Genomic DNA, 26,443 nt, shown 5'->3' with positions numbered 1-26,443 from the left:
ACCTGTAGACCCGTAACATTAACACATTAATAATATTAAAGCATTAAATAAAAAAGCACTTCTCTATTCATGTGAACATTAATGCTGTTTGTAAATGAGGTTGTTGCATGAGCACTGAATTGTAGCTTCCTTAGCCTAGACAGCCACGTTACTGTACAAGCAGCAAAGCTGTCATCCCCAAAATGTCTTACACATTTCCTCGTAATCAGGACATTCATTTCTGCTCAGTCATATACAGCAAATAGCCACACATGAGTCTACTCCAGTCAGGTTTTGTTGACCTAAAAAGAAAATGAATCACTTTTATCGTGTGCCAAACAAGCCCACAGCTACTCAAGCAGCGCTGTTGGTCTGTAAAGAAGATAGACTGTAAGAGTTGTAAAATGTGGGTCCATGATATGTTTAAGACTTATATACACTGCATAAAAAGACGGGAGCAGCTTCTGGGTCTGAAAAGTCAAACCAGTTCAAAGCGCTTTAAACCTGTATTAGCTTTAATGGCTACCATTGGACAAAAACAAGAAAAAATATCCAAAGAAAGTCTGGGAAATTGATTTTCAGTCTCAGTAAACTAACTCCTAATAAATTTATGGTCTAAATTGCTAGTTTCAGGTCTTTTTAATAAAGCATGATGCTTGTTTTTGTAAAGTATAGTCAGTTTTAGAGCAAAACACAAAACTTAAAAAGGTTACGCTGTGTCTGGTTTCTCTGCTGCATGGTTGAATTGTGTCTTCATTTATTTAGTCAAATCCACACATCACTTGTGACCTGCAGTTTCAAAAGACATTATGGCAGTGGCAGAAATGCTGAACTTTAAGGCTTCAAAACAGGATACAATTGTAGTTAATAGCAATTAAGATTTGTCTAATGTGTTTGGAAAGAAAAGTGACTGAATTTCAGTCACTTTTCTTAGATTACAATGACCTCAATGACTGAGAACTTACACAGACAACTAAGATTCAGTTAATTTAAGGCTTGAAAACTAAAATTTATGATAAAAACTGTATTTATTATGTGATTTGCGATAAAACAAAAGACAGATCTCCATGTGCATTTCTTTGAATACTTCCTCTTTATTGATGCACAGCTGGTGTGAAAAGGCTGTGAGGCAGGCAAAAGGCTCGGTTACAAAGGTGAGGAGGTGCATGGCGAGGGCACGTCAGGAGATGAGATTAAGGTCGGCGTGAGATGCGCAGGAGGCCGTGGGATGGAGGGCAGAGGGAGCTGGTTGGAGCTGGCCACAGATGGGAGAGGGGAACAGAGGTGAACGAGGAGGAAGATGAGAACAGCACAGGGGGGAAGATGAGGATAGAATCACACAGGGGCACTCATGTTACTTTTTTTAATGCATCCTGAGTAGCAAGCCTGAACAAACGGGCATTTTCTCCCCCATGTCTTCCCCAAAGACATGCAGTTAGTGGGCCTAGGTTAACTGGTGATTTGATAGATATGCATGGATCCATATTAAGTCATTGTCGTCAGAATTCGAGCCTTCTCAACTTCTTAGATGTCTTAAAGACAGTTCTTCTTTGAACTGGAAACCTTTTAATCTAACTGTTTAACTAGCTGGTTACATCCCAAACAACACATGCACTTTGGAAGCTATATTGCATCTCCTGTTTCTGTTATTGGTATATCTTAAGAGCAATTGTGAGAACATCATGTATTATTCTTGAAAAAAATTATGCTTCTTAGGTATATTGAGTAAACTAAAACTTGACTAACACCTGATTCTCGTGGTGTAGGCGCACCATCTGTATCTCAGAGAAAAACGCAGAGAGCTATCGATATAGTAAAACTTTGATTCAACTTATTCAAGTTTTCTTGTAATATATTCTTTATTGACATGTAAGACGTTGTCAGCCATTCCTCAGGCGATCCTTTCAGCTCGACACCAGTAACTGCAACAAACAAGATGATAAACAGAGCTTGAAAATTCCCTTCCATTATTGCCCACTTTACGCACACACAAATGCACGCAGACTCCTTGGTTCCAAGTTGGTAAAAGCCATTCCTCTTGGCAGTGGCACGCGGTGGCATATATGTGGGCGATTTGCCCTTTAAATGTACAGCAGTGAGTTAAGCCTCCAGTGGCCTTTTCCAAGCTCGTCTCCCTCGGCTAAAAAATATGATGTGAAGTATACAACACTAGAGTGGAGCACTGAAGCAATAAAACACAAACAATCATCTGACTAGTCGCCACACACATACACACACTCTCACTCTCATACATCAGCTGATTATGATAATCAAAAGTGGGATTTGCATACTCCGAGGCTAAAAGCACAGTTTTGTCCTGAATAATGTATTGCGGAGGAAGACAACAGTGGCGAGATGCATTGAGGAGCTTATCGTGCTAAAGGAAAAGTCTAATAATGATGAATAATAAATGTTCTGTTAGGAAGTGTGCGAGCAGGAGGAAGTGTGTGTGACAGAGGACTGTTCTGCGTTCTTCGAGGCCACACAGCATGCCCTCCAGAGACAGATTAAATTAGATCAAACAGGAACAGGGCAGCGTGTCCACACCACAACCGAATTAACGCGCTGACTGACACTAACCAAACTTCAATGCACAATCGATGGCGGATCGATGCTAAACAATTAACTCTGGCTTCTCCTGATGTGTTTGAACGTCGTTGCGGCGCAAGACAGACAGGGAGCCAGAGGAGACTCGTTTCAATACCGTCTGACATGTTTCCTGAGAGCACCGAACAAAAAATGGGGAATTTCCACGGATTTGATTGAAAGTTCAGCCGGAATTTCAAACCCGTCTCCATGCGAAGGTTTCGCCTTCTGAAGTCGCAAGTGCTCCTGAGGGTCTCGCTGTATGCTGCTCACATTTCTGGGAAGCGGGGTGGGCCTTGTGTTTGAGTGCCTCTGCATAATTGGAAGGTGTTCTTGTTATGTGTGTCTGCATTGATTAGAGTGGAGAGCAGGGCAGCCGAACGAGCGCTGTGTAAATCGGCACGCACCTGGATGCGTGTGTGTGTGCGCGCGAGGCCCGCCGGGTGAAACACTGCCTGCGTTCTTGTTGTGGCTGCGGTTGTTTTATGCTGTTCTAATGGTTTGCTTGAGACTAGTAGGGGGTGTTTTCTCATCATGACAATTATTGGCTTTGTGGGGATTCTGGCTTACAGTTATGGATAATTAACTTGTCTTATTTTTGTTATTGTTTGGTTAACACTCACAAAATAATTGCTGCAAATGTGACAGGGCACGGCACAGGCAGTTGTCTTGTCAGGTGATATGACCGAATTAAAATAAGACAGCATTTTTGTTTTGCCAAATTGTGTAATCCCCCCTCAATCCACCGTGAGGACGAGGTGATAGTTGTGTTCCTTCCTCTGGCACCTTCTACATGCCTGCATTTACAATACAGTGTTATTATTAACTCAAATATAACACAGACATGTCTATTTGGTTTCTTTTAATACGGTCAGTGATTTATTAGGGATTATTACGGAATTATTACATCCCGTTTGAATCCACTAATGCCCGGTTATACAACTAGGGCATCATGTGTTTGTTTAGCTAGTTATGACGCTATACTGCATATCTGATCTGTTGTAGCCTGATCTAATCTGATCAGGCTACAACATAATCTGACATAATTCATCCTTATGTTTATCATTTTGAATCTGATTTGTCTGTGCGTGATGCTGGTAACAACTGTGCATTTAAATGCTGCCGGTGTAAAAACACATTTTAGTGGGTGATGATGTGGTGATGGCTTATTTTATTATGGATTAGCAGGAAAAACCCACAATAACTTGTCAACAACAAGAGACAACATGGTCCTGAATTTAGAGGCTTTTATTAAATGAAATCAGTTGAATCAATCAATCGTAAAGATACCCCCTAAGGATACTCCTCACAAAACTTGGAATTATTCATAATTTCAAAGCCATTAAATACATTGCCACTTATCCTTACTTGGTCCTCAGTGGCACAGTCATCAGGTTACACATAAAAAGGACATTTTCATAATTTAAAGCCGGTATAGGCCGCATGATTGTTTGATGTCACTGTACAAAGCATAATCTGTAGCATGATCTGAGACTTCCTGCACACCAGCTGTAAGCGCTGACATACTTTGGCACGTAAAAACAAAGACAAACACGCCCATATGTGGTGGGGCTTAGAACAAACACGTTAGAGGGGGCAGCTGCAGAAGTAGGGCTATCCATTTTCAATTTTCTTTTTGTTGTTTTGCATCCCTTCCTTTAATTTCTATCTACTGCAACTTTAAATAGATTAAAAAAACATGGCCCAGTGTGTCCCACATAATACATCTTCAGATCTGTTAAATTTGAATCAAATTGGAAATGTGGATTCTTCATTCAGATTCAGTTTGCAAGAACCCTATCGCACATAATTGAACCTGCATGGGAGGTGCGCCAGAAGAAAGCTAAACAAAATGTTTGCCAGTGAACATTAAAGCAAAGACCAGGCCTTTTGGTATGAAGCACTCTGGACGGCCACATTCAAAATTGAGCTGTTTGGCCACAGTAACAGAAGACATGTCTGGCACAGATCAAAGACAGCTTTTCAGGAGAAGCGGCTCGTGCCAACTGTGAAGCATGATGGTGGAAATGGGATGGTTTTGGGGGTTGCTTTGCTGCCTCCGGGACTGGGCAGCTTGCAGTCATTGATTCTACTATGAATTCTCCATCATATGATTGAGCGCCTGAAGATTATGTGAGGCCATCTGTCTGAAAGTTGAAGCCGAACAAGAAGTGGAACCTTTCAATGGGATAACGATCCGAAATGCACAAGTAACTGCACCAAGAAAAGGTTCAAAAAGATAAAAATGTGGTGTTATGGGTCAATACTTTACAGATTTAAATACCAAATGTCCTGCAGCTCAAGGAATTTTAAGAGAGTTGTCAAAAATAGTTCTGCACACCGATGCTGCAGACTTGTGGGCGATTACGGAAAACAGAAAGCATTCATATTAAAGAGAGCAATGTTCTTTTAAAGAATAATATCACCTATATAAATAACTCAAAGGCTAAGCTTTATTTTATTTGTGCATCGCAGTGGATTGAATAAGACAGATCAGGGCTGCTAAGCCTGCGTTCACATGCAGTTTGTGCTCTGAATGTATTTTGTTGTTTTGGTTTAGTTAGGCTTTGCTCTCCTTTATCGTCTCACAAGCAGAGATGGAGTTGCATTCCTCTCCTCTTGGGACTGACAGCTAACACACCTGATGATGGCAGAGCCATCAAAGCTTACTGATTTTAGATATTAGTGCTTTGCAGATGCTGGCCTTAGTCCTGCGCTGTGCTTTAGTAACCTTCCCACACTTCCTGGCCTTCCCTCAATGGTTTCTTCTCTCTCCAGGTCAGTCACCACAGGCTCTCAGTGGTACACAAACACAGACTCAGACACACACACACATTTTCTCAGTCGAGCCTTGGCTCGCTGTCCACTCTGCGCTAGAACTGTGCCAAGTGGAGGTTCAGCCAGGGCACAAGGAGACTCGCAGTCATTACACCTCTTTCTTTAAAGTTACTGTGGCCGGCACACTCACACACTCACCTGGAAGGCCTGTTGTTAAAACGGTCACGTATAGTAAGACACGCATGCACAGATGCGTGCACACATAAATGCTTACACATACCCTCAAGCAAAACTAATGATATTGCGGTGGTAGGTAAGCTGGCCACAAGGCACAGTTTCATTTCAAACGGGCTCTCTGAACTCGTGTGGGCTCTGTCCCAAATTAATTTTCCTGACGTTTTCCCTGATCGGCCCGTTTCTTTAGACAACTCTCCGAAACGGTGGGCCTGCTCCAAATCGATTGGCTGACCCTCTACCCTCTGCCCTGCTTGACACTCCCCGGCTGATATGACGGAGCTGGCTCAGTCTCAGCTGCCCCCCCCCGACTCACCCACCAACGGTCACCCCTCCCTTTTTACCCTCACCCAGCCTTGCTGCAGAATTTGACTGCTGGAGCTGGTGGTGGTCCCATAGACCTCTGGCTCTCTTGAAGTCACCATACACAAGATGAATAGGTTCCCCCCTTACAGCTTCGACAGGAGACTGGTAGGTATTCTCACACCTGCCTGCGTGACCTTGCAGACGTTTCCTGATGTCTTTGGGAATTGAACCCCACTGCCAATCACAGGGCTCGGTGGTGTACGCCTATCGGCATTTCACGTGTGCCGCCACCTGATTTACTACTGTAACCTAACCACCATCTTAGCCTCAAAGCATACAAGCACACAGCAGACGCACACACACTGAAGTTGTAGGGAATAACATCCACATTCATTAGGCTAATGCACAGCTGTGGAAAAAAACACATTTTCCTGGTGTTTTTATGATTTATTGTGCAGCAGAAATGTGAAATTGTGTATATGGGATATTAGTTATTTAAGTGATTTAGAGGTTGGCAGAGAGTACTTTTCCTCCTCGCTTCATGATTTATGGTTATTGCAAAAATGTGAAATTGAGTATATGAGTATAAGCATATTACCTTATGATAATATAAGTAATTGAAGAGATTTAGGAGTCTGGGGAGGCTGGGTGTTGCATACACAAGAGGCGGTGAAGAAAATGGGAATGGCAGCTTATCAGGCTGAAATCATTCTCCAAGCAGAGGTGACACAACAGTAAATTTGGCTTTTGTGGCCAGTGGCTTCATATTGTTTGGCTCTTGATATATTTGATGGTATATCAGAGGGATATGAAATGTACGAGTTATGAGATGTCATATCATTCTGATGTGAAATATGGTGATAGCCAGTTGTGTTATAAATAAAATTGTTTGGTTATTTTCACACGCCGGGAGGTGACTGAAAGATTCCACAGCACTGGTGTTTCTGTAGCCATAAATTACCCATAGCCATTATCTGGTTAAATGCATTCCCTTATTATACTTTCCTATTAATCTTGGAAGAACAGATAAGGGTGAGAGGTCAGCCTTAAATGGATTTGGTTTCCTTAGGCTGGGCTCTCCTGCTTCAGAATGACTCTGAGCAGTGCTTTCAATCAGTGCTGCCACCACTCACTGTGGTAATGATGGCTGGGGCTTCATTAAGAAGCTCGTTAAGTCCCCTCGTTAAGCTGCAGGGCCGTTAAGACTTTGATTGTTAATGGCTCTTCGTTAAGGGGAGTGAGGAACCGGGCTCCCGTGGTGGTCCTGACCAGCCGGGTGTTTTGGCCAATTGGCCCCAGTTGGCCTCCTTAGAAGATGAGAGGAAACCTAAATACTGTGTAGGTCATAATTTAAACACTTTTTAATGAACTTTTGAGACCCTGACTGCAAAAATACTTAATTTGTTCAAATATCAAAACCTTTTGAACCTGCAAATTTGCACTGGTGATGTACTAAAACAAATAATTAGATCTGGGAAAGAAACCGTCTAAGTGAAGAGAAAATTAGTTTGCATATAAACCAGTGCCACAACAATGACTTGGCCCATTGTCAGCTGTGGGGATGCAGATTTTTTTTAAAAGACAGTGATTAGTAACGTGTCTTTATAATGTATTTATTCCTCATTGGTGCTTTGCACAATTTCCACGTGTCATTTTGAAATACACTGAAAGTGAGGTGTGCACCAGTTTCCCTGAATGTTTACAACACTGCCTCTAATAGGGTTGCTGTATTGTACCGAGGGTATGAGGTACATGGAGAGACCATTTATCTGCTTTATTACTATAGGTGGTGCAATAACATATATTTGAGTTGGGAAATCTGATCTCAAGTGGTGGCTGGAAGTTCATCCATATGGATGCCATGTATGGAGCGTGTTCCACAGAAATGAGACATGCCATAATTGAATTTGCACGGTCAGGTCCTAATTGGGTTGTAAATAATGTGCCTTGTCAGAGTTTATGTAGGTGTTTTGTGAGCTCAAAAGCAGACAGGCAGTGAGGAACCAGGTTCTAAAGCAGAGGTAAAATCAGGCAGGAGCCCAGGGACAAGCAGAAAGACTGGGAAAGAGCTTGTGCTCATGGCCAGGTAGAGATAAGGAGTGGCTGAACTGATTAAGTGGAGTGACAGGCTAGTCATATAACTTGGGAACAGCTTTCTTTACAATAGTATAGGTGTAGTAAAAGGTGTTAAAAAAAAAAAAGAAAGCATTAATTATGGCCCGATTAATTTTAGCACCTTTATTTTCAGAGTCGTGAGACTGTGGCTTCTTTCATACTGTAACTCATTGAGATACTTGAGTGAAACTGAGGCATCTTTAATGTCATTAGCAGCTCTTAAGCTTTTCATGCTGTGACTACTCAGAGTCTGCTGTGAAAGAGGCCCATTCAATGAAGGTTAGTGGTGGGAAGTGAAAGTGGGCAAAAAAGAAAATAATTAATAAAAGTAACATGATGATTCATTATTGAGATGTTAAAAATATTAAACACTCACTAAATTTTTGCAGTGGAAAATGTCAGCAGCGAGTTGCATCATAATCAACTTATCTCCTAAATGTCTCTGTTCTGGGACTCTACTCATCCATGTGCACAGGCAGAAAGCCAAATGTAGGGAGGCGTCGGTAAGAGGCCGTGACGAATGGAAGCAGGGATCGTTAACAGATATAGCAGTAATATGACCAAATCAAATCATACACAACATGGAACTGTAATGTAGAGGTGGGTTGCAAAGCAGCTTGCAGATGTTCATCACATATAGACAGGTTAAAGCAGTTTAAATAAAGCCTGCCAACTGAATGGTATCAGGGAATCCATCAGATCATGTAGTCTAGAACTGAGGTCAGCTGATGTTTCTTCATGGTGTGCTTCAGCTAATGCTATGTTCAGTTTTTTTTGTTTCTTTTCTCAGCCCTGAGCAGCTGCCACTCCTTACACTTGGTTTCCTGGACAATTACATCAAAATTACTCAGATTACTTGCCAAGGTGGCCCTGGCTACAGGGGCTACATGTTATTTGTAATGCAAACTCTAAACCATCCCCAACAAGGACGTATGAGAGAAATACATCGGCAGTGATCCTTTTCCATCATGTCCTGTCACAAATTAGTGACAGGACATAATTTCTAATTTCAAAGAGTTGCAAGAACCCATACATATACTTGTTTCCAGTCAATCTGGCATTTGACTGGAGGTAGAAGGAGAAAATGTGCTGGGCCCCCAGAGACAATGAAGACAGTTATAAACTCTGAACATAAATAGTCAGCTGGACATGCAAATGTGACAGACGTGAATGTTGATCTGTCTTGTCTGTCAATCCATTTGCCCAAGGCGATCGACGTGCAGAGAGGGTCCGCGTCATACATAAAGGAGCACGTCTCCTATGTGATAACTAAAGTAGCTTAGAGGAACTAAGCTAACATGAAGATTTTTAAGCTAGTTATTGAAGGCCTTGGATTGTCATTTTTAGGCCCATGAAAAGAAAAACATTAAGGAGAGCAGTGCATCTATGCCTAGCTTGTGCATTCTGCTCACGCAACACTCTCTCATGTTGGTGGGTGTGCCTTTAGATTTTCCAATTTACATTGTCATTAAAATACACGGATCTTGTGAAGGTGAAGTGCTGTTTAACTTTGTGCCATGCTGTTTAATTAGCTTTAACTTTCAACTGACAGTCTAGACTTATGACTGCCATCTTATTTATGAATAAACCTTGTCAACATACGTGCTTATCGTTTACCCCCCATGAAGCTGGCACATCCACGCCATTTCCCCCCCACTTGATAAATAGCAATCCTTAAAGTAGATGAACATTTCGATTCGCAGTATCCATTCTCATTTCATTTAGCAAATGTGCTTAGCTGTTGCCACGCAACAATGCTTTCCTGAGCTAAACCCACCCATCCCCTCCCCAGTCGCCTCTCTGCTCTCTCCTTTCCATCTAAAGTCACAATGTCACACTTTCTTGCGAGCAGGGCCTAATTTAGCGCTCCTTTTTTTGGTCACAGTTTCTATTCGATCCACGTAGGTGTGGGGGTAATGAGATTGAATCTTGATGTGCTCGCCACATCCCGCTGGCTTGTCTCTCGTCGGGCGCGGAGGACAGTGTGGAGCCTTCCCTGATATTACCTCTCCCTGCATGAGAGGACGCCGGTCGCTCTGCTGCTCTGCCATCCCGCTAGGCGCTGATCCAATAAACCTCAACACAGGGCTGTGATCGATACTGCGTGTCCCATTGCCATACAAACTCCACCCTCACTTATACACACCTATTAGTTACAGAATAATTGATAGGCCTACTGTTTATTATTCCTTTGATTTGGTGCTTTCATTAAATAGCCAAGGCGTTGCATGTGCACAGACTAGTAAACTCTCCTCTTCCACAGCTGCTGGGAACTGAATGGGGGCTTTAAGCGTGAGTACTTGAGCATGTGTTCTGGATAGCTTTAAGATTAAGGAGATCCAGGTTCATAACTGCTCATACTGCAGGAATAGAAAGATGAGACACAGTACAATGGCAGGAAAGTGTGTCTGTGTGAGAGAGGGAGGTATTGTGCCTATTTCCTTTGTCTGCTTCTTTTTAAATTCATTATATCCTAGAGGCATGCAGAAGATAATCTGCTTGTTTTTTGTCTTCACTGACTGGCTCAAAAAAACAAACTTAATTTTTAACTGGTGTTTACTCTTGTCTTTCTTCCCCACTGTTTCCTTACCATTTCCACCCGTTTCCTCCCTCTTTGCTTCCATTTTTCCCGTCTTTCTTTTTCCCGTTTCTGTCCGTCCTCACTCAGCTCCACACTGACATGGACAGGAATGATGGACGCACAAAGTATGTCCTGCGAGGCGAGGGGGCAGGCTCGGTCTTTGTGATAGACGAGAAAACAGGTAACATCCATGTCACCAAGCCGCTGGACCGTGAGGAGAAGGACGAGTATCGTCTCATCGCCACGGCCACCGACAGGCAGACCGACCGTGCTCTGGAGCCCTCGTCACAGTTCATAATTCGGGTGCAGGACATCAACGACAACCCGCCTGTCTTTGATGAAGGCCCCTACAGCGCCACCGTACCTGAGATGGCAAATATAGGTACTGGGTGGGTGGAGGGTTAGTTTAGAATTAATTTGGCGGTAAGGATTAAACAGTGTGCCATGCTTCACAGTGAATGATATGAGATAAATAAATGAACAGGTGCCTTTGACCAAACAGTTTTAGTGACTCATTGAGGGTAACTACCCAAGGGGGTTACTTACCTTTAATGGCCTTTTTTCTATTTGCTTCACAAAGCCAATAGGAACAGTAAGATGATGTATTAACTAGCCGCCAGTTGGCAGTCAGTTCGAAACACCTTAATCAAAGCAGTGTGTGTCATATTGTGCGAAGTGGGTTTTGCGATGATAATGCAGTTATAAGGGAGATGTGTGGTTGAGAGAACCCATTTTGTGGTCTTTTAAGTTATAAAATGTAACATTACCGGATATTATTGTTTTTATATTAAGTATGCAAGGAGACACTAAGCATCCGGAGAGGCTTTCTCTGGCAGTCTACAGCTCCTGGTGGTGGTGATAGCTAAAAGTCAGACTAACTAATCCTTTGTGCCCTCATTAGCAGCAAATGCTGTTCTGTGACCAAGGATAGCTTCCAATAAACCATACCAATTCAGACCCAATATGTGGTACTTTAATGTTAATGTAATCCTGTTTCCTTTCATTTATGGTGTCCGTATGACCAGGTAGCAAGTTTAGGGGAAAAGCTAGCAGCTAGCTTTAACAAATTAGAATTGCGTTGCAGATCTGCCATTGTGTCTAAAACCTATAATAGACAACTATAGAGACAACTGTGTAACAAGCAAACAAAAGAATATTTTTAGGTCGTCTAAAGTAATGGTGTGCTACTGCTGACATGGTCCATGAAACAGAGTTGGTAGGGTAGGCTGCCACAGCTTCTGTGTAGCTGCTGGTAGACTTTTATCAAGATAATGCTTTTAAGACACACGTAGTTGTGTTATCCTGATGAATTAACTCTGTCTGTTAATGTTACACACAGGCAGCAATGATAACAACATTAACACCACCATCTTATTATTAGCTATAGCACCTCAAAGATAACAACAGACATTTAATGTGGCTATCAGATAATTGCTAAAAGTACTGTAGCAAATGAGTACGTAATCTTAAATTTTTTTTTTGCTATACATTTTTTTGACAACTCTGCTGTCGGCTCATTTTCCACTGTTTTGTTTCATTTTTGAAGCAGTCTATAATTTACGCCACTAACGTCCTTCTATAGTTTCTCTGCCATAGTTTACACAGACTTTTTAAAGTCACAATACTGTCACTCAAGCTAAAAATTACACCAGAAAGCAAGATCGCGTAGTAAAGACACGGTGTAGCTGATATCCCCGTGTCTGTCTTGTTCCTGCAGTATCATAATAATGTTGGTCCGTTGCAACTGACCAATCATATTGTTGCATTGTCATAGCTTTGCAGTGTGGGGGAAAGAAATCCCATTATGCAAACTCTCCTGGAACAAACTGTAAGCATTTCAAGTGTTTTTCTTTCAATTATTAATTTATACAATATAATAACTATTTTTATCAAGTTAAAGGTCTGCTGTTACAGTAGCCAAATTTAGGTAACTCATGTTTGTTTGCTAGTGATCCTTTTTAAAAGCATTAGCTAACTTCTTGGCTAATGCTAGGCTAAGTGAATGCTCAGACAATGTCATTATTAACAACACTAACACGGGGAATATCAGATCAGGCGTGCCGGCACACAAAAAAGGAGGAGAATCTAGAACTATGGAAAAGTTGCTCTGGTCCAAAAGCATGTAACAAAATATATGAACCATCCATCCATTCGCTTCCGCTTATCCTTTCCAGGGTCGCGGGGGGAGCTTGGAGCCTATCCCAGCTGTCATAGGGCGAGAGGCGGGGTACACCCTGGACAGGTCGCCAGTCTGTCGCAGGGCCAACACACAGGGACAGACAACCATTCACGCTCACATTCACACCTAGTGACAATTTGGATTATCCAATTAACCTATCCCCTCAAACTGCATGTCTTTGGACGGTGGGAGGAAGCCGGAGTACCCGGAGGGAACCCACACAAACACGGGGAGAACATGCAAACTCCACACAGAAAGACCCCGGTCTGATGGTGGAATTGAACTCAGGACCTTCTTGCTGTGCGGCAACAGTGCTAACCACCGTGCCACCAATTAACCAATATGAACCAATTAACATTAATTAACTAATAAAACTAATACAAAACTTCACAATACTTTTCATGATAATGTTTTGTCACCAGCTGTGCTTGGTCTAAAAGTACTGTTGCCACATGTAGCTACTTGTTGTTGCTCTTGCTCACCAGCTCCTCATAGGTTTTGTGTTCACAGACAAGGAAAGCTGCTCAAAACTGCCCTCTAATTTCATTACCTCGATTCTCTGATGCCTTTGGTTTGCTCAGTAGCCGCCTGCAATCCGCTGACTGTGTAAAAGACAGCACGGACCCTATGCAGTTGTTAGTTTAACAGGCAAACCTTGTTGCAAAGCTCAACATGAGGTAACATTTATTGATTTGCACAGGTTTAAATTGTATCTGGAAACTTCATCGCGTCACACATATTCCTTTTTCTCATCTTTCATGTCCTTTTTCCAGACTGATTGAGTAATAAGAGCAAATATGAAATCATAAATAATATCAAGAGCAGGAATAAGATATAACTTGATAGAGTGGGCTATTGAACTTACATTCTGTATACAAACAGAGGCTGAAGCATTTTATTGGTTTACTGTTTAATCAGAATATTGTAGCAGCCAGTGACTGCTGTCAGGCCCTTAAATGATGGATGTCCCACTTGACCACAGCTAGACAGTATGTTTTATTAGTTCTATCTCCCGGGGCTGAATCGTCGGAAAGAATTTAATTCAACAGCCTTGAATTTGTGGTCTGTATGGCCCTGCAAAGATATGCCAATTATGCTATGAAAAAGTGAGGTTTTTATCAATTATTGTCTTTAAATTGAACACTAAAGACAGAAATTTAAAACCTCTGTTAGATCCAATGTATTATAAACACCAATTATGAAAATCACTTCCTTGTGAGCATGAGCTAATATTTGAAATATAATGAGCATATTAATGTAGCCAGAGGAGTCTTTTTGAGGATTTTGACAGCTGCAGCCATACAGTCTTTATACAGTTCAGCACTGCCACAACATTAATGCCTGCAGGGATCCTGTTCACTTTGAATCACCGTTTTGTGCACAGACCTTTTAGCCTTCATCACGATGAAGTCTCAAATGGGTATTGTATGTGAGAAAACCTGCTGTGGTTAAATGCACAGGTTCAGTGTGTGGATAGTTTTTAGTAAACTAAGCAGGCTCAGGATTTATTTACAACTGAAGACACAGTCGGAATCCTGCATTTAATGCCTTTACAGAGCTTAGTAAAGCTTCTAAAAAGAATCTGGAAAGCTGTTGTTTTTTTTAATATGCTCTGCATATCACCTGACTGTGTCCACAGGAAGAAAGCAGCAATCTGCATGCTGATGTCACTGGTCCACATTTGCATAATGTTTTATCAGAGTGTGTTTTTTTTGTCTCTCGCAAAATGGACCCGCTCTTCTTGCCAGCCCACAATTATTGGACTATTTCTTAATAAATGTGCATAAAAACATTTATTTCCGTGATCAGATTCAAATTCAAAACACAAAAAGTCCTTAAAAATGCACTCGAGTCCCACACGATGAGATTTCCCCCAAACCTGTTTCACATGGGGGGGATTTTTGATCACGAGCATTGAACATTTATGGCGTCTTTGGGTGCTGCCAGAACCAGATTTGAATCAAAAGCCCAAATAATATGTAATTACACTGAACATAGAGAGATATTGAAGCTATGTTTGTGAATGCACCAGTGCTGCATAAATAGATACATTAACACTCATGTCAAGTGCTAGAAATTATATTTCACGTGCTGGGTTTCAAGGTAAATTATCACACTTGTAAAGATTGCTAAGAATAAAGCACCAAGCACATTTTCATTAAGGGCACCCCGGCTTGTCTTCAAGGTTAAGTTATGCACAGGGTGAAGTTTCTTCTGTGAAATTAAAGGGACGCTGGTTTGCATACAGTAAAATTCAGAGAGACTGCCCTTTCCCAAAGAGGCGACCCCATTAGTTGTTTGCTCAAGCTCTTGGAATGACCTACTCTTGTATTTTAAAGTTAAGCAACCTCTAGAAGCTGTTTGAATAAGTACACATCAAATCTATCCTGGTGTCATCACCTCTAGATTTAGAGGAACTCTGGACACTGGTACCATCATGAAAGTCAAACCATGGTGGGTTTATTTCTAACCCTAACCAATAAATTTTCACAGTTAACTCAAACCAAGTAGTGTTTGTGCCTAAAATCAGCAACACATAGATGTCACCAGAAATATGAAGAGATATTGAGATATCCAATTCTGTGTCGATCAAATTAGCCTACAGGACAGCCATGCACAGAAATCTAAACAGGCTGCATTTTGATGCAGATGACAGCCACTGTGACTGGTTATTGATTTGCACATGGACATTGCCTTTCTGAAACAAAAAGTGCTAAGTTGTCATTGTATCCAACTATCAATCTCCCATTTCCCCATTTTCATAGCTGTGCCAAGCCACGTATAGACAGCCGATTCCAACAGCTTCTCTCTTTTTAGGGGGGGATTGCAGTAATTTCAGTAAAAGTAGCTGTTGTTCAATATTAGCTCCAGCTCCAACACGACTCAGTTTCAGTCACAATTTGTTGAAAGAAATGAAAGCGATTCAACACTGCGGCACAGACGTCTTACTGCCAGCATTTTGCAGGGAGGGGCAATTGCAGAGTAAAGAAAGTTAGACCAAGTGGAATTGGAGACTGAAAATAATAATCAACAACAGACCAAGCTGTTCGCGCATCTCAAGGCAAAGTGAAAGTAAACAGTAAACAAGTCCAGTCTTGTGGTCAAAGCTTGGGTCCTGCGTGCTGTTTAAAAGTCAGAGGACTGTATGAAGGTTTGAATAGTCCGATGATGTAAATATTAGTCCTGACAGTTTTTTTGTGCACTCGAACTGATATTCTATTCAGAACTGTCAGCGAATTAAGCCTCAAGCAAATGACAAATTATCACACTTAAAAGACTGAAATATAATTAAGTAAAAACAACCTGTTCTGTTTCTAATGAATGTTCAGCTCAGTGATGCATATGACATGTTAATGGGGTGTCTATCATTGCTTTATACCCCTTCAAAGTCAAAAAGCACTGTTAAAACAACAGCACAAACATGTACTCGTGTTATAAATCTGCTCTCCTGATTGACCGCTGGGAGGAAAATATTCTCTGTGCTGTTCCAGCGGAGCTTTGTGTTCATGTAGCCGGATCCAAGGATCCGGGGACTCACTGGTGCCCTTCTCAGATTCTAACACCTAGATCTAGTTTCTCGAGGGCCAGGCGATGAAGGGCGTTTGTGCTGCTAAAATCACATTAAAGCATATAGGACATATAGGCTTTACCTTTCTTTAACAGCGTTTTCAATAATGCACGACTTGGAACCAGAATATATAAAACACAAAGTTGCGGTTTTAAAGTACTTGATTTGATTTTTGTGAAACTTTTCTGTTAAGTGCTCACATTCGCTCCCAGTTTTTTCTTTCAGGAGTGAACAGGTCAACTGATGCTGTTCAATTTTATTACTCTTTTTGGCATGAAATTGCATCTCTGTTTCTGCCTGCTCACACCAGACAGAGAACATTTCATGGCTGCAGCCAGTAGATATGCACACACACACACACACACAGTCACACAAACCTCTTCAAAATCTAAAAAGTCAGATGCAAATACGAACTCATTTTAAATGGGAAGCATGCAGAATCTGTAATAAGTTAGATTAATAGCTGATTTTTAATGACACTGTCACCAGAGCTGCTTGCAGGATGTATGAGGCCTTTCCCTTTTGTTGATTAAATACCTGTGGCCATCACACAGCGGCAGGACTGATACACTACATATGTTTCATCTTTGCTGATTTAAAAGATGTGCAGCATATAATTATGCAAAGGTCAAACCGTGTGGGCTATTAGAAAGATCATACAGCTGTTATTATTATTATGGGGAGCTCCCAGCTTATGTAATCATGTAAATGACTTAAACAGACTTTTGTTTTTGTTTTAACATATGCAGCTGGGTCTTGATTGTGTGCATATAAATGTGGACCAAATATGCTGTATGTAACTGAATACAGAGCATTTAATCGCTCGAGCAAATGTACAAATAGAAACACATTTTAGTGAACAACATAAAAAAAGGAGGGATAATCTGCCTATTAGGGAGGCCGTCTATTCATACTCGAGTCGCGTATTCTGCGCTGCTGCTTTGGGACTCAGTTTTCTAGCAGCCTGAACTTTCCTCTCAGCTCATTTGGAAATTGACATCCACTTTAAAACGGGATGATGAGCTGATGTGACTGTCCATAACTGAAACCATGTCTCGACTCCAACTGTGAATAATCTATTCCGCCTCTTAATTATGTATGCATACTGCTCCAGCCTCTTTCCCCACACTGCGCTGTGAATCAAAATGGCAAGAATTACTTGGTCACACCCACCCGGGCTCGTACCCTGTGATTGCACTCGCACAAGGATTTTGGAAAATAGAGCCCCAGTTCGTGAAGCAAAGTGTTGTGAAATGCTTCTGCTGTGGCATAAAGGATGGATGAATTTCTCAAAAAAATGAATACATGCAGCCATTCGTGGAAAGGCAATAAAAAGTAGGTTTCCGGGGCAAACACCTTTAAATCCATTAGAAATCAATCGCGAATACCTCGGCCGGCGGGGACCAGCTGCGCAATCTAAAAGCACAGTTTTGAAATTCCTGTTTTTGTTTTTTGTCATCCATGTGAGGGACACTGTTTATCAGCACACTTGTCAGCTGAATTCATGAGGATAGAAAGGAGTTTTTTTCTTTTTTTAAAGCCCCGAAACTGAGATTTAAATGAAACTGGAAATCCAGAAAATGAAAGTATGTTCTAACCTGATCTGCCTCATTCCAAAAAATTATTTCATTTTCACTTGAAACATGGTGATAGAGTTCATGTCACAGCCACAGCGACCCGATAACATTTCTGTGACCGTCGAAAAAGATGTAAGGTGATTGGGATGTGTGGAATAGGAATGTAATACGAGGAGAGGGCAGAGATTAGGAGGGGCGGTGGGGGATTTTTGCACTCATATTGCAGTGAGATCTCAGAGTGACAATAAGTGTCTAAGATTGTAATTCAAAGCATGACTGCAGAGGGCTTGTAGGAAACAGTTTGTATGTACAAAAAGTACTCTAATCTCCATTTAAACTCTGCTCAGACCCTTGAAAATGAATTCTACTTTGAGAGGCACTCTTCCCTCTTAAAGCGAGCAGAATTGCTTTCAGGAAAACTTTAGAATTTGCCAGAAAAGTGGGTATTATTCGAAATAATTCACCCCTAAACTGGTTTGTTTAGAAAAGTTCTGCAAATTTGGCCTGATGTCCTCGCCATCTGCCTCTTAGAGGGTTTTCCAAAACATCAAGGTCCCTCTTGCGCTGAATTGTTTAATTCAGATTAGAATAATGACCCCGTCAGCATCCTGCCGGGGCAAAGCCCGAGGATGTGGGGGTGAGGCAGACGAGGACTATTTAGTAATCCTATCAGCCGCCTTATGAGCGTCTGCTCCGCACAGCAGCTCAGTCTTCAGATTGAGTTGTTCAGTCAATCACGGATTCAATATTTACTTGACGATTCAATATTTACCGAGGCGCTTTGCAGCACGCGTGACCGAGGAACGCTGCGGCGAGGATCCTATCAAACACTCGTTACATCACGCATTTAAGGGTGAGGTTGGGAGGGAGGAGGAGAGGATGGAGGATGTCTCATCTATTGCAACGAGACGCTGATGCAAGGTGTGCTGGAACCGAGCCAGATCCGCTGCTCGAAACGTGTTCCTGCAAACTGTTTTGTGTCGGATTCACTCGACTGGTTACACACATCTTGTCAGATGTGTATCAGCATTGCAAGAGAATGACTCACATTTAAAGTTTAACCTTCAGTATAAATATTTTAAAAAAACAATATTCTTAGACATATATAGCTGGGGGGAATGAGTCTTGTTCCTGTTGCCCCAGAGGACAGATGTCTGATACTACTGTAGGTCTGCTCCTTTTAGCTGGATGCACAGCACTGTGAATATTGGATCCTTGTGGAGTGTGGCTGTATACATGGAGCACGGTTGGCAGGGTGCATGCCAATAGCTTCGCCTCCGCCTAGCACTTGTTGCATCAACCTCAGAACTATACTGTTTGATCCCTGAGTTTGATTAGTTTTTTTTTTTTTTACTGCTGTCAAAAGAAACATTTTGGTCTCCTTAGCTCCTTATGTCCTCCTGCATTTATCTGCAATATCTATATGAAAAAAGAAAGCCAAAGACATAAAGACATTCAGACGCAGATGCTTTGTAGTCTGGGAGCGAAGCTGCAATAGAGTGCTTTGAACTGAAACATAAAGTGCACATAGCGCTGTAATAATTTACGTTCAAGCTCGCAAGAAGATGGGAGAAGTGGAGAGAGAAATCAAAAGTGAGAATGGATTAAAATTAATGGCCAAACATCTGAAAACATGGGTCCAGAAAAATATTCCTCTCCTGTTCTGCTCTCTCAGTCCCTCAAACAAAATACACACACTACAGGCTTTTTACTAAAGCTAAAAGCAGATATAGGTAAACAATAGATTTATATATATATATATATTTTTACCATGTAGTTGCACTGCACCCGCCAGCAGGCGTCAATCACAACCCACAGAGTTTGAAATGCCACAGCAGGGTGAGCCGTACTCTGAGATAGATAAATAAATAAATACAGTTGGGTTTTCATTTAATTCATTTTTTTTCTTATTTCCAAGATCAGACTTCCGCGCAGTTTGTTTAATGTTTTGCCGCTCTGAGCAGCCACTTCATTTCCTTTGGGCATTGCATTGTAAGACAGTAGAGCACATGAATAACACACTCAAAAATCAAGCATTTGCTAGAATGCGCGCCAACTCTCGGGTATAACTCCGGTTTCTTTAATCTCGGTTGTTATTTTTGCCGGCTTCACAGTCATTTCTGTTTACTGTAAAATTATACTTGTCAAGATAACTGTCCAGATGAGATGGAGAAAGGGGAAAAAAGTGGTCCAGCTGATTAGACAAACACATCAGACCTGTCAAACGTATTTAGCGGAAGCGTCTCCTGCAAACATCGCCCGCAGCTTCGACCAAACGTTAATCCATTCGACTGACTCAGTGAAGGTTTGTGAGTGACATTATTGATTGTTTGCCTGCAAATAAAATGTAATGACATCTATTTGTCAAAGAAAACTACTCATTCAGCATAAAATGTGTTCCTGTAACTGATGTTTTTGGTATTTTTGTGCACTGGCCAAAAAATCAAAGGAACACTTTGAAAACACATCAGATCTCAATGGGAAAAGACAATCATGCTGGATACTGATGACTGGAAATGAAATCAACATACAGAGGGCTGAATTCAAAGAAACACAGAAAATCAAAGTGAAAATAATGATGTGGCAAGCTAGAGAGTACAAAAACGATGTATTAGAAGCAGTCAGGATGTCGGGCCCTCAGGCCACCCTCATGAAGTCTGTTCCTGATTGTTTGATCAGAGACATTCACACCAGTGTCCTGCTGGAGGTCATTTTGTAGCTCAGGCAGTGCTCATCCTATTCCTCCTTGCACAAAGGAGCAGATACCGGTCCTGCTGATTGGTTAAGGACCTTCTTCGGCCCTGACCAGCTCTCCCAGAGTAACTGCCTGTGTCCTGGAATCTCCTCCATGTTTTTGAGACTGTGCTGGGAGACACAGCAAACCTTTTGGCTATGGCACGTATTCATGTGCCATCCTGTAGGAGTTGGGCTACCTGTGCAACCTCTGTAGAGTCCAGGTATCACCTCATGCTACCAGTAGTGACACTGACTCTAGCCAAATGCAAAACTAGTGAAAAACAGTCCAAAAATATCAGGAGGGGAAAATGTCAGTGTCCTCTACCGGTACAAATATGAGACATGTAGAGAAATGAGACAACTCATTGTGTTGTCATTAACATGTTAATGTTGTCATTAACAATGTCATTAACACCAAAGCAGCTGAAACTTATTAACAACCCCCTCTGATACTTAACTGACCAGATCAATATCCCACAAGTTTAAATGACTTGATGCTGATTAAAAGCTGTTCCCTTTGTTTCATTTTCTGAGCAGTTTATATTATTATTGTGGTTGTAATGTGTGGCTTCACTTCAAACCCCTTTAAAATTTAAAAATGTGTTGAGATGAGCCAGTTAAAATGATACAAAATCTTATTCTTTGTCTTTTAGTTTTTTGATAAAAATGATACAATAATACATATTTGTGATAAGTAAAAGCATCTTTGTGTGAACCCCTTGTGTAGAAATTGTAGTCGCCAATAAATGTTTCTGGTAACTATCGATCAGTACTTAGAGGAGATTTTGCCTGTTTCTTCGTACCCGACAGCTTCTGCGTTTAATGTTGGCGGGTTTCCTGCTTCCTTCAGCTCATTCCAAAACATTTCTATTGGATTAAGGTCAGGACTTTGACTTGGTCGTTCCAAACCATTGGCTTTATTCTTCTTTCACTAATCTTTGGCTGAGGGTCATTGTCTTACTTCATGACTCACTTTCTCTTGAGATTCAGTTCGCAGGCAAATCTCCTGACATTTTCTTTAAGAAATCGCTGGTGGAATTCAAAATTCATTGCTTCCCCTATTGAAGGTAAGCCGTCCTGGCACAAATGGAAAAAAACAGACCTAAACCATCAAACTGATACAGATGACAGTAACTGCAGGTGGGATAAGGTTCTTATGATGGATTATTGTGTCTTTCTTTCTCCAAACATGAAGTGTCTTATTTAAACCAAAATTTGTTGCATTATTCCAAAAACCTGCAGGTTTGTTCTCGTGATCTTTGGAAAACAACAGACAGGCAGCAGCTTCTGTTTTAGGAGAGCAGTATCTTTCTCACTGCAGCCAAGCTATGCACACATTCAGATTTCAGTGCTCTCTTGAACTCATGAATATGAACATTAGCCAGTGTGAGAAAGACCTTTAGCTGGTTACAGATTACCTTTGGATAATCACTGACCTCCCACACTATGCCTTGCTCTTGCTGTGATCTCTCCTGTGGAGGGCAACAACGGTCTTGAATCTTTTGAATCAGTGCACTCGAAACTTTGTCTGAAGCCCTTTGAAAGCGTTTTGTCTATTTATCTCCTCAAACATTTGTTGTGAAGCTCAGACTTTAATTGATCTTTGTTCTTTAAAGAAGTCTTTAAAGAAGGTTACATACTTTTGGCAGTATATCAGTTTTCATAGAAATTTTGAAACTGTTCAGAAGTTTCCACTTGAGCCCAGTGGTTCTCAGATTCTGGCGGGTGGGGGCTCAACTCAAGCATACTTTTAATGCTAGTCTGTAGAAATAATCCTAAAGAAAGAAAATAATGGGAATCCAGTCTTTAAGTGATAACGTATGAACCCTGCTTCCGGGTCCAAACTACTCTGCATTTATTAAGGCTGCTGTGATTTTAACATCACATATTCTAATGTTTTGTATCTTGTTCTATTTAATCTGAACAAGCCCCTGAACAAAAAGGCAGTGGTCACTGTTGGGCTCTCTTGGTTTTTATTACCACTGTTCATTTTAAAGCTCAGCAACGCTGATCATGTTATTAAAGATGAAAGAATTTAGACAGTTTGTAACTCTCAGTGACGCCGCGGTGTTCGTTTGACTTTAAAGCCGAGTTTGGACCCAGAAACAGCTAATGATGTCAGACTTAAACACCAGGTTGGACACACAGGTGCATAAAGTCAGGGAAAATGAGACACATGATAACTGAACTGAAAAACAAACACGAATTAACTTAACTGACACAAGAAAATGAAAAATAAGCTCTAAAAAAACGGGAACTGAAAATGGAACAAACCAGCAATATGAACAGAACTATAAGCAGGAATACAAACTAAGAATCAAAAACAAACAAAACTATAAAGTCCATAAACACGACATGTTGTGGCAGTATTGTCGAAGCTCATGTTATGTTATTTTGAGTAAAATCTTGCTGTGAAACCAGTTCAGTCAAGTAGAAAGTAAGACACGTCCTACTAAGCTTGAGCTTTGCTAATATGGCAAAGTATAAGGGGAAAAATGTTGAAGTACATCAGTAAAAATATGTCAAATGTACCTGTACTTAGTTACTTTCTACTATAGATGAGAAGAGCTATAAAATGAGATCCTAGTTGTAACAAACTGAAATGATCTTTTGTTTTTACATGTGCGACTGCATGACTAACTGAATCCACACTATATCTTCTTTGAAACAAACAAAACCTCTCTCCCATCAGTCTTTAGCTCTCTGAGGTGCAGCGCTTACATGCTTTACATCTGCTTTCTGTCAATAACCGCTCTGATTCTTAACTACCCACAATGGATCAGTAACCGGTTGATCTCATGCCCCCCTTTCTGCTCTCCCTACGCAAGCACACACATACTTTAAACTGCACGTTTGTTGTTGTTGCTGTTGGTGGTGGTGGTGGTGGTGGTGGTTGGCTTTTTGTTTTGTTTTTTTCTTCCATAGTGATTCTCTCAAGGCTTTGATCAAATATAGAATAGAAGCTGCTCCCTCAAATCCACTTCTTCCTCCTCCATCTCAGCTGCCTCTGAGTACCGTTGGAAGAAGTCATTCCCCATACACTTATGTATAAATACAGACATGCACCATATAAATACATGATATATGAAAAGTGTTTACACTTCATATATTCATACAGTTTCATTTTTTGTTGAAAATATACCCCCCAAAAAAATCTCCTGGCAAATTGACTCAGCAAGAGCCGTAGAAAGAAGATTTAGGAGAGGGTGAGAGAGGGAGGGAGGCCTGTTGAAGGGACAGACAGTCCGATTGAGAGAGGAAGCAAACGGGAATTGCAGACAGAGATGAAGAGAAATGAAGTGAGACAGAGGGAATCAAAGGGGGGAGGGAGTGGAGGAGAGGAAGGTGAGCGACAAGAGAGATGAAGGAGTGTGTGTGTGTGTGTGTGTGTGTGTGTGGGTGGGTGGGGGGGAAGGATAAAGTATTTGTCACGCTGCTGACGGAGAGAGATTGAAAAAGAAGGAGTGGGAGAGAAGAGTGGAGGTTGTCTTGATATAATGCTTTCTTATGCTCTTAAAGTACCGCTGTAGTCTGTCCACTTAGCTCCAGCTCTGGCTTGTTTTGTTGCTTATTTCCTTTCTCTTCTTCTTTTCTCCTCCTTTTCTTTATTTCCCCTTTGTCCTTCCTCCCTCCTTCCTTCCTCCTCTGCCCTCCCCGCAGGCACGTCTATAATCCAGGTGACGGCGACAGATGCTGATGACCCGACGTATGGGAACAGCGCCAAGCTAGTGTACACACTGGTGCAGGGCCAGCAGTACTTCTCTGTCGATCCCCAGACAGGTGAGCGTGCTTATGTGCGTTTGCGTGTAACACACGTGGGTGGACGAATGTAAAAGATGCGCAGATGTCAGAAGGCAAACACGCACGCATGCAGCAGGAAAGCGACATACGCGCAAGATGTTCAGGAGCGAACAGCTGAGCTCGGTCTTCACAGTAGCCGACATGTCTGTGCTGTGTGACGGCCTAAGGAGGCGCACACGTGTTCGTGCAGGTGTGTGTGAGACACAGGTGGAGTGAAACACTGGGGAACCCGTGGAGCTGCATGCATGAGTACAGAAACATGTCTCTGACTTTCACACACACACACACACACACTGAAAGCAACACTTCCCCCCAGTGCAACTCCCATTCTCTTGTCACACTTAGTCATCCATCTTTCTCTCTTCCCCTTTTCCCACTTGTGCCCCATCAAACACACACACACTTGCTCTTTCAAGCACACCCCTGCCGCCCCCCCACCTCCACCTCTCCCCCTCTGCGGTTCGCTCCAGCATGAGCTGGCAGAAATGTATTCACGCCGCCAGGCTGCGTGTGCCGAACAACAGCCTAATATTATTATTTCTGGGTGAAGCAAAAGCGAAAAAGACGCGTTTAAAGACACACGTCAGCGAAGGCTCATGATCTCTGATGCAGGGCAGATTACAAAAGGGCTTGAAGAAGGCGTCTGGCGTGCCTGTTGTCACCGTGTCGCAGTCTCGCACACGTCACCTGAGGGCAAAAAGTTTTATTGTCGAGCGTGGAGGGGTTGAGGGCGGAGGAGGGCGCTTTATTTATTAATTTATTTATTTAACTTTATGATGATTACTTTTTTAGCAGTCTACCTTGGAGGGGACTTTCAGCTCTGTTTATTCAGAAATGGAGCTCTGACTGTCTTGATGTTGTAGCTGCTGTTTTGATAGGCAGCGCGCATTGAAGAGACATTAAGTTTCACAGTAAAACTCCATATCTATCAACTTGTTCAGAGTTTTTTTTTTTTCTGTCTGCCTGTAGAAGTGAGAGCCTCCAAGTGAGCGTTTATTTTGCCCACACAGTCACAGGTGGCCAGCACTCGTGTTTTGCTCATTGAATGTCAATGCCTGGTAATTGATTGCCTCGGCACGTGAGGACCTCTCAAATAACCAAAGGGAGCTGCAGGACTCTTTGAAATATAAGCCTAATTCCACACAGTGTGTATTAGCCGTGACACTGTGCTTTCAGAAGAGCTTCAGCATTCCGAACATGTCCGCTCTCCTCTCTACTCCCTATCTCCCTTTTTTCAATCACCCCCCATTTCTCGTCGGTTCCATCACCGAGGGTCTTTTTCAGAATGTGCACTCAGAGGCGAGCGCGTTCGCTCATACATTTACTTTGTTTGTTTATGAATTCTGCTCAGAAAGCTCGACATATTTCTGCCTGTTCGTTCGTTAGCATTCAAAACAGCCCGCGCTGAATGTGATTCACCTTGAGCTGCCAAGTCATCCAGGCCGGTGTTTTTTGGTGGATGCTGGGCGAGAGCGGGCAGAATTTGATGTGCAACATCCAATCACATGTAGCAGAATGAGGTCATTTACACGGGGGAGGTGATCGATGTCGAACGCGAGTAAATGATTCGTCTTTGTGTGCCGCTAAAGAGCATGAGACACAGAACGTGATTTTATGCTCTGTCAGCATGTCTATCTGCTGCAGCGTGGTGATTTGTCTTTTCCAGATGAGCCCCCTTTTCACATATCTGTTTATGTACGTGTGTTTCTGTGCGCCTTCAACGGGACATTAAGTTATATATTGTAGCTGTCAAATGGAAAGTGAGTGTCTCCAAAATGTCAGAAAAACTGCCACATTGTCAGGAAAAGCAGCTCGGTGACGGCGTACGTCGATATCGTCCAACACGCTTTGAAAGGGCAAAGCAGAACTTTAAAAACACTTCGATTAAACTCAAATTACGGGCTTTTAACACAGAAACAAACTGAGGATTGCTTTGGAGATGATAAAACAACTGCTAACATAAGTGGTAACTTTATAATTTATTGTGTCGTAAGCTGAATTTT

At 41.9% G+C, this 26,443-nt stretch overlaps 1 protein-coding gene across 1 annotated transcript in view; it reads left to right on the top strand.

Annotated features, from left to right (window-relative positions):
- LOC116333758 overlaps positions 1–26,443 on the top strand; it is a 141,027-nt gene that overhangs the window by 53,528 nt on the left and 61,056 nt on the right. The window contains exons 3-4 of the mRNA XM_039602680.1: positions 10,667–10,961; positions 24,300–24,419. Of these exons, the coding sequence (XP_039458614.1) occupies positions 10,667–10,961; positions 24,300–24,419 (415 nt within the window). The remainder of the gene's footprint in view (positions 1–10,666; positions 10,962–24,299; positions 24,420–26,443) is intronic.

The sequence above is a fragment of the Oreochromis aureus genome, linkage group 18 (genome assembly GCF_013358895.1).
Source record: "Oreochromis aureus strain Israel breed Guangdong linkage group 18, ZZ_aureus, whole genome shotgun sequence".
NCBI lineage: Eukaryota > Metazoa > Chordata > Actinopteri > Cichliformes > Cichlidae > Oreochromis > Oreochromis aureus.
Note: the sequence above shows the minus strand (reverse complement) of the source record. Positions and strands in the feature narration are given on the sequence as shown.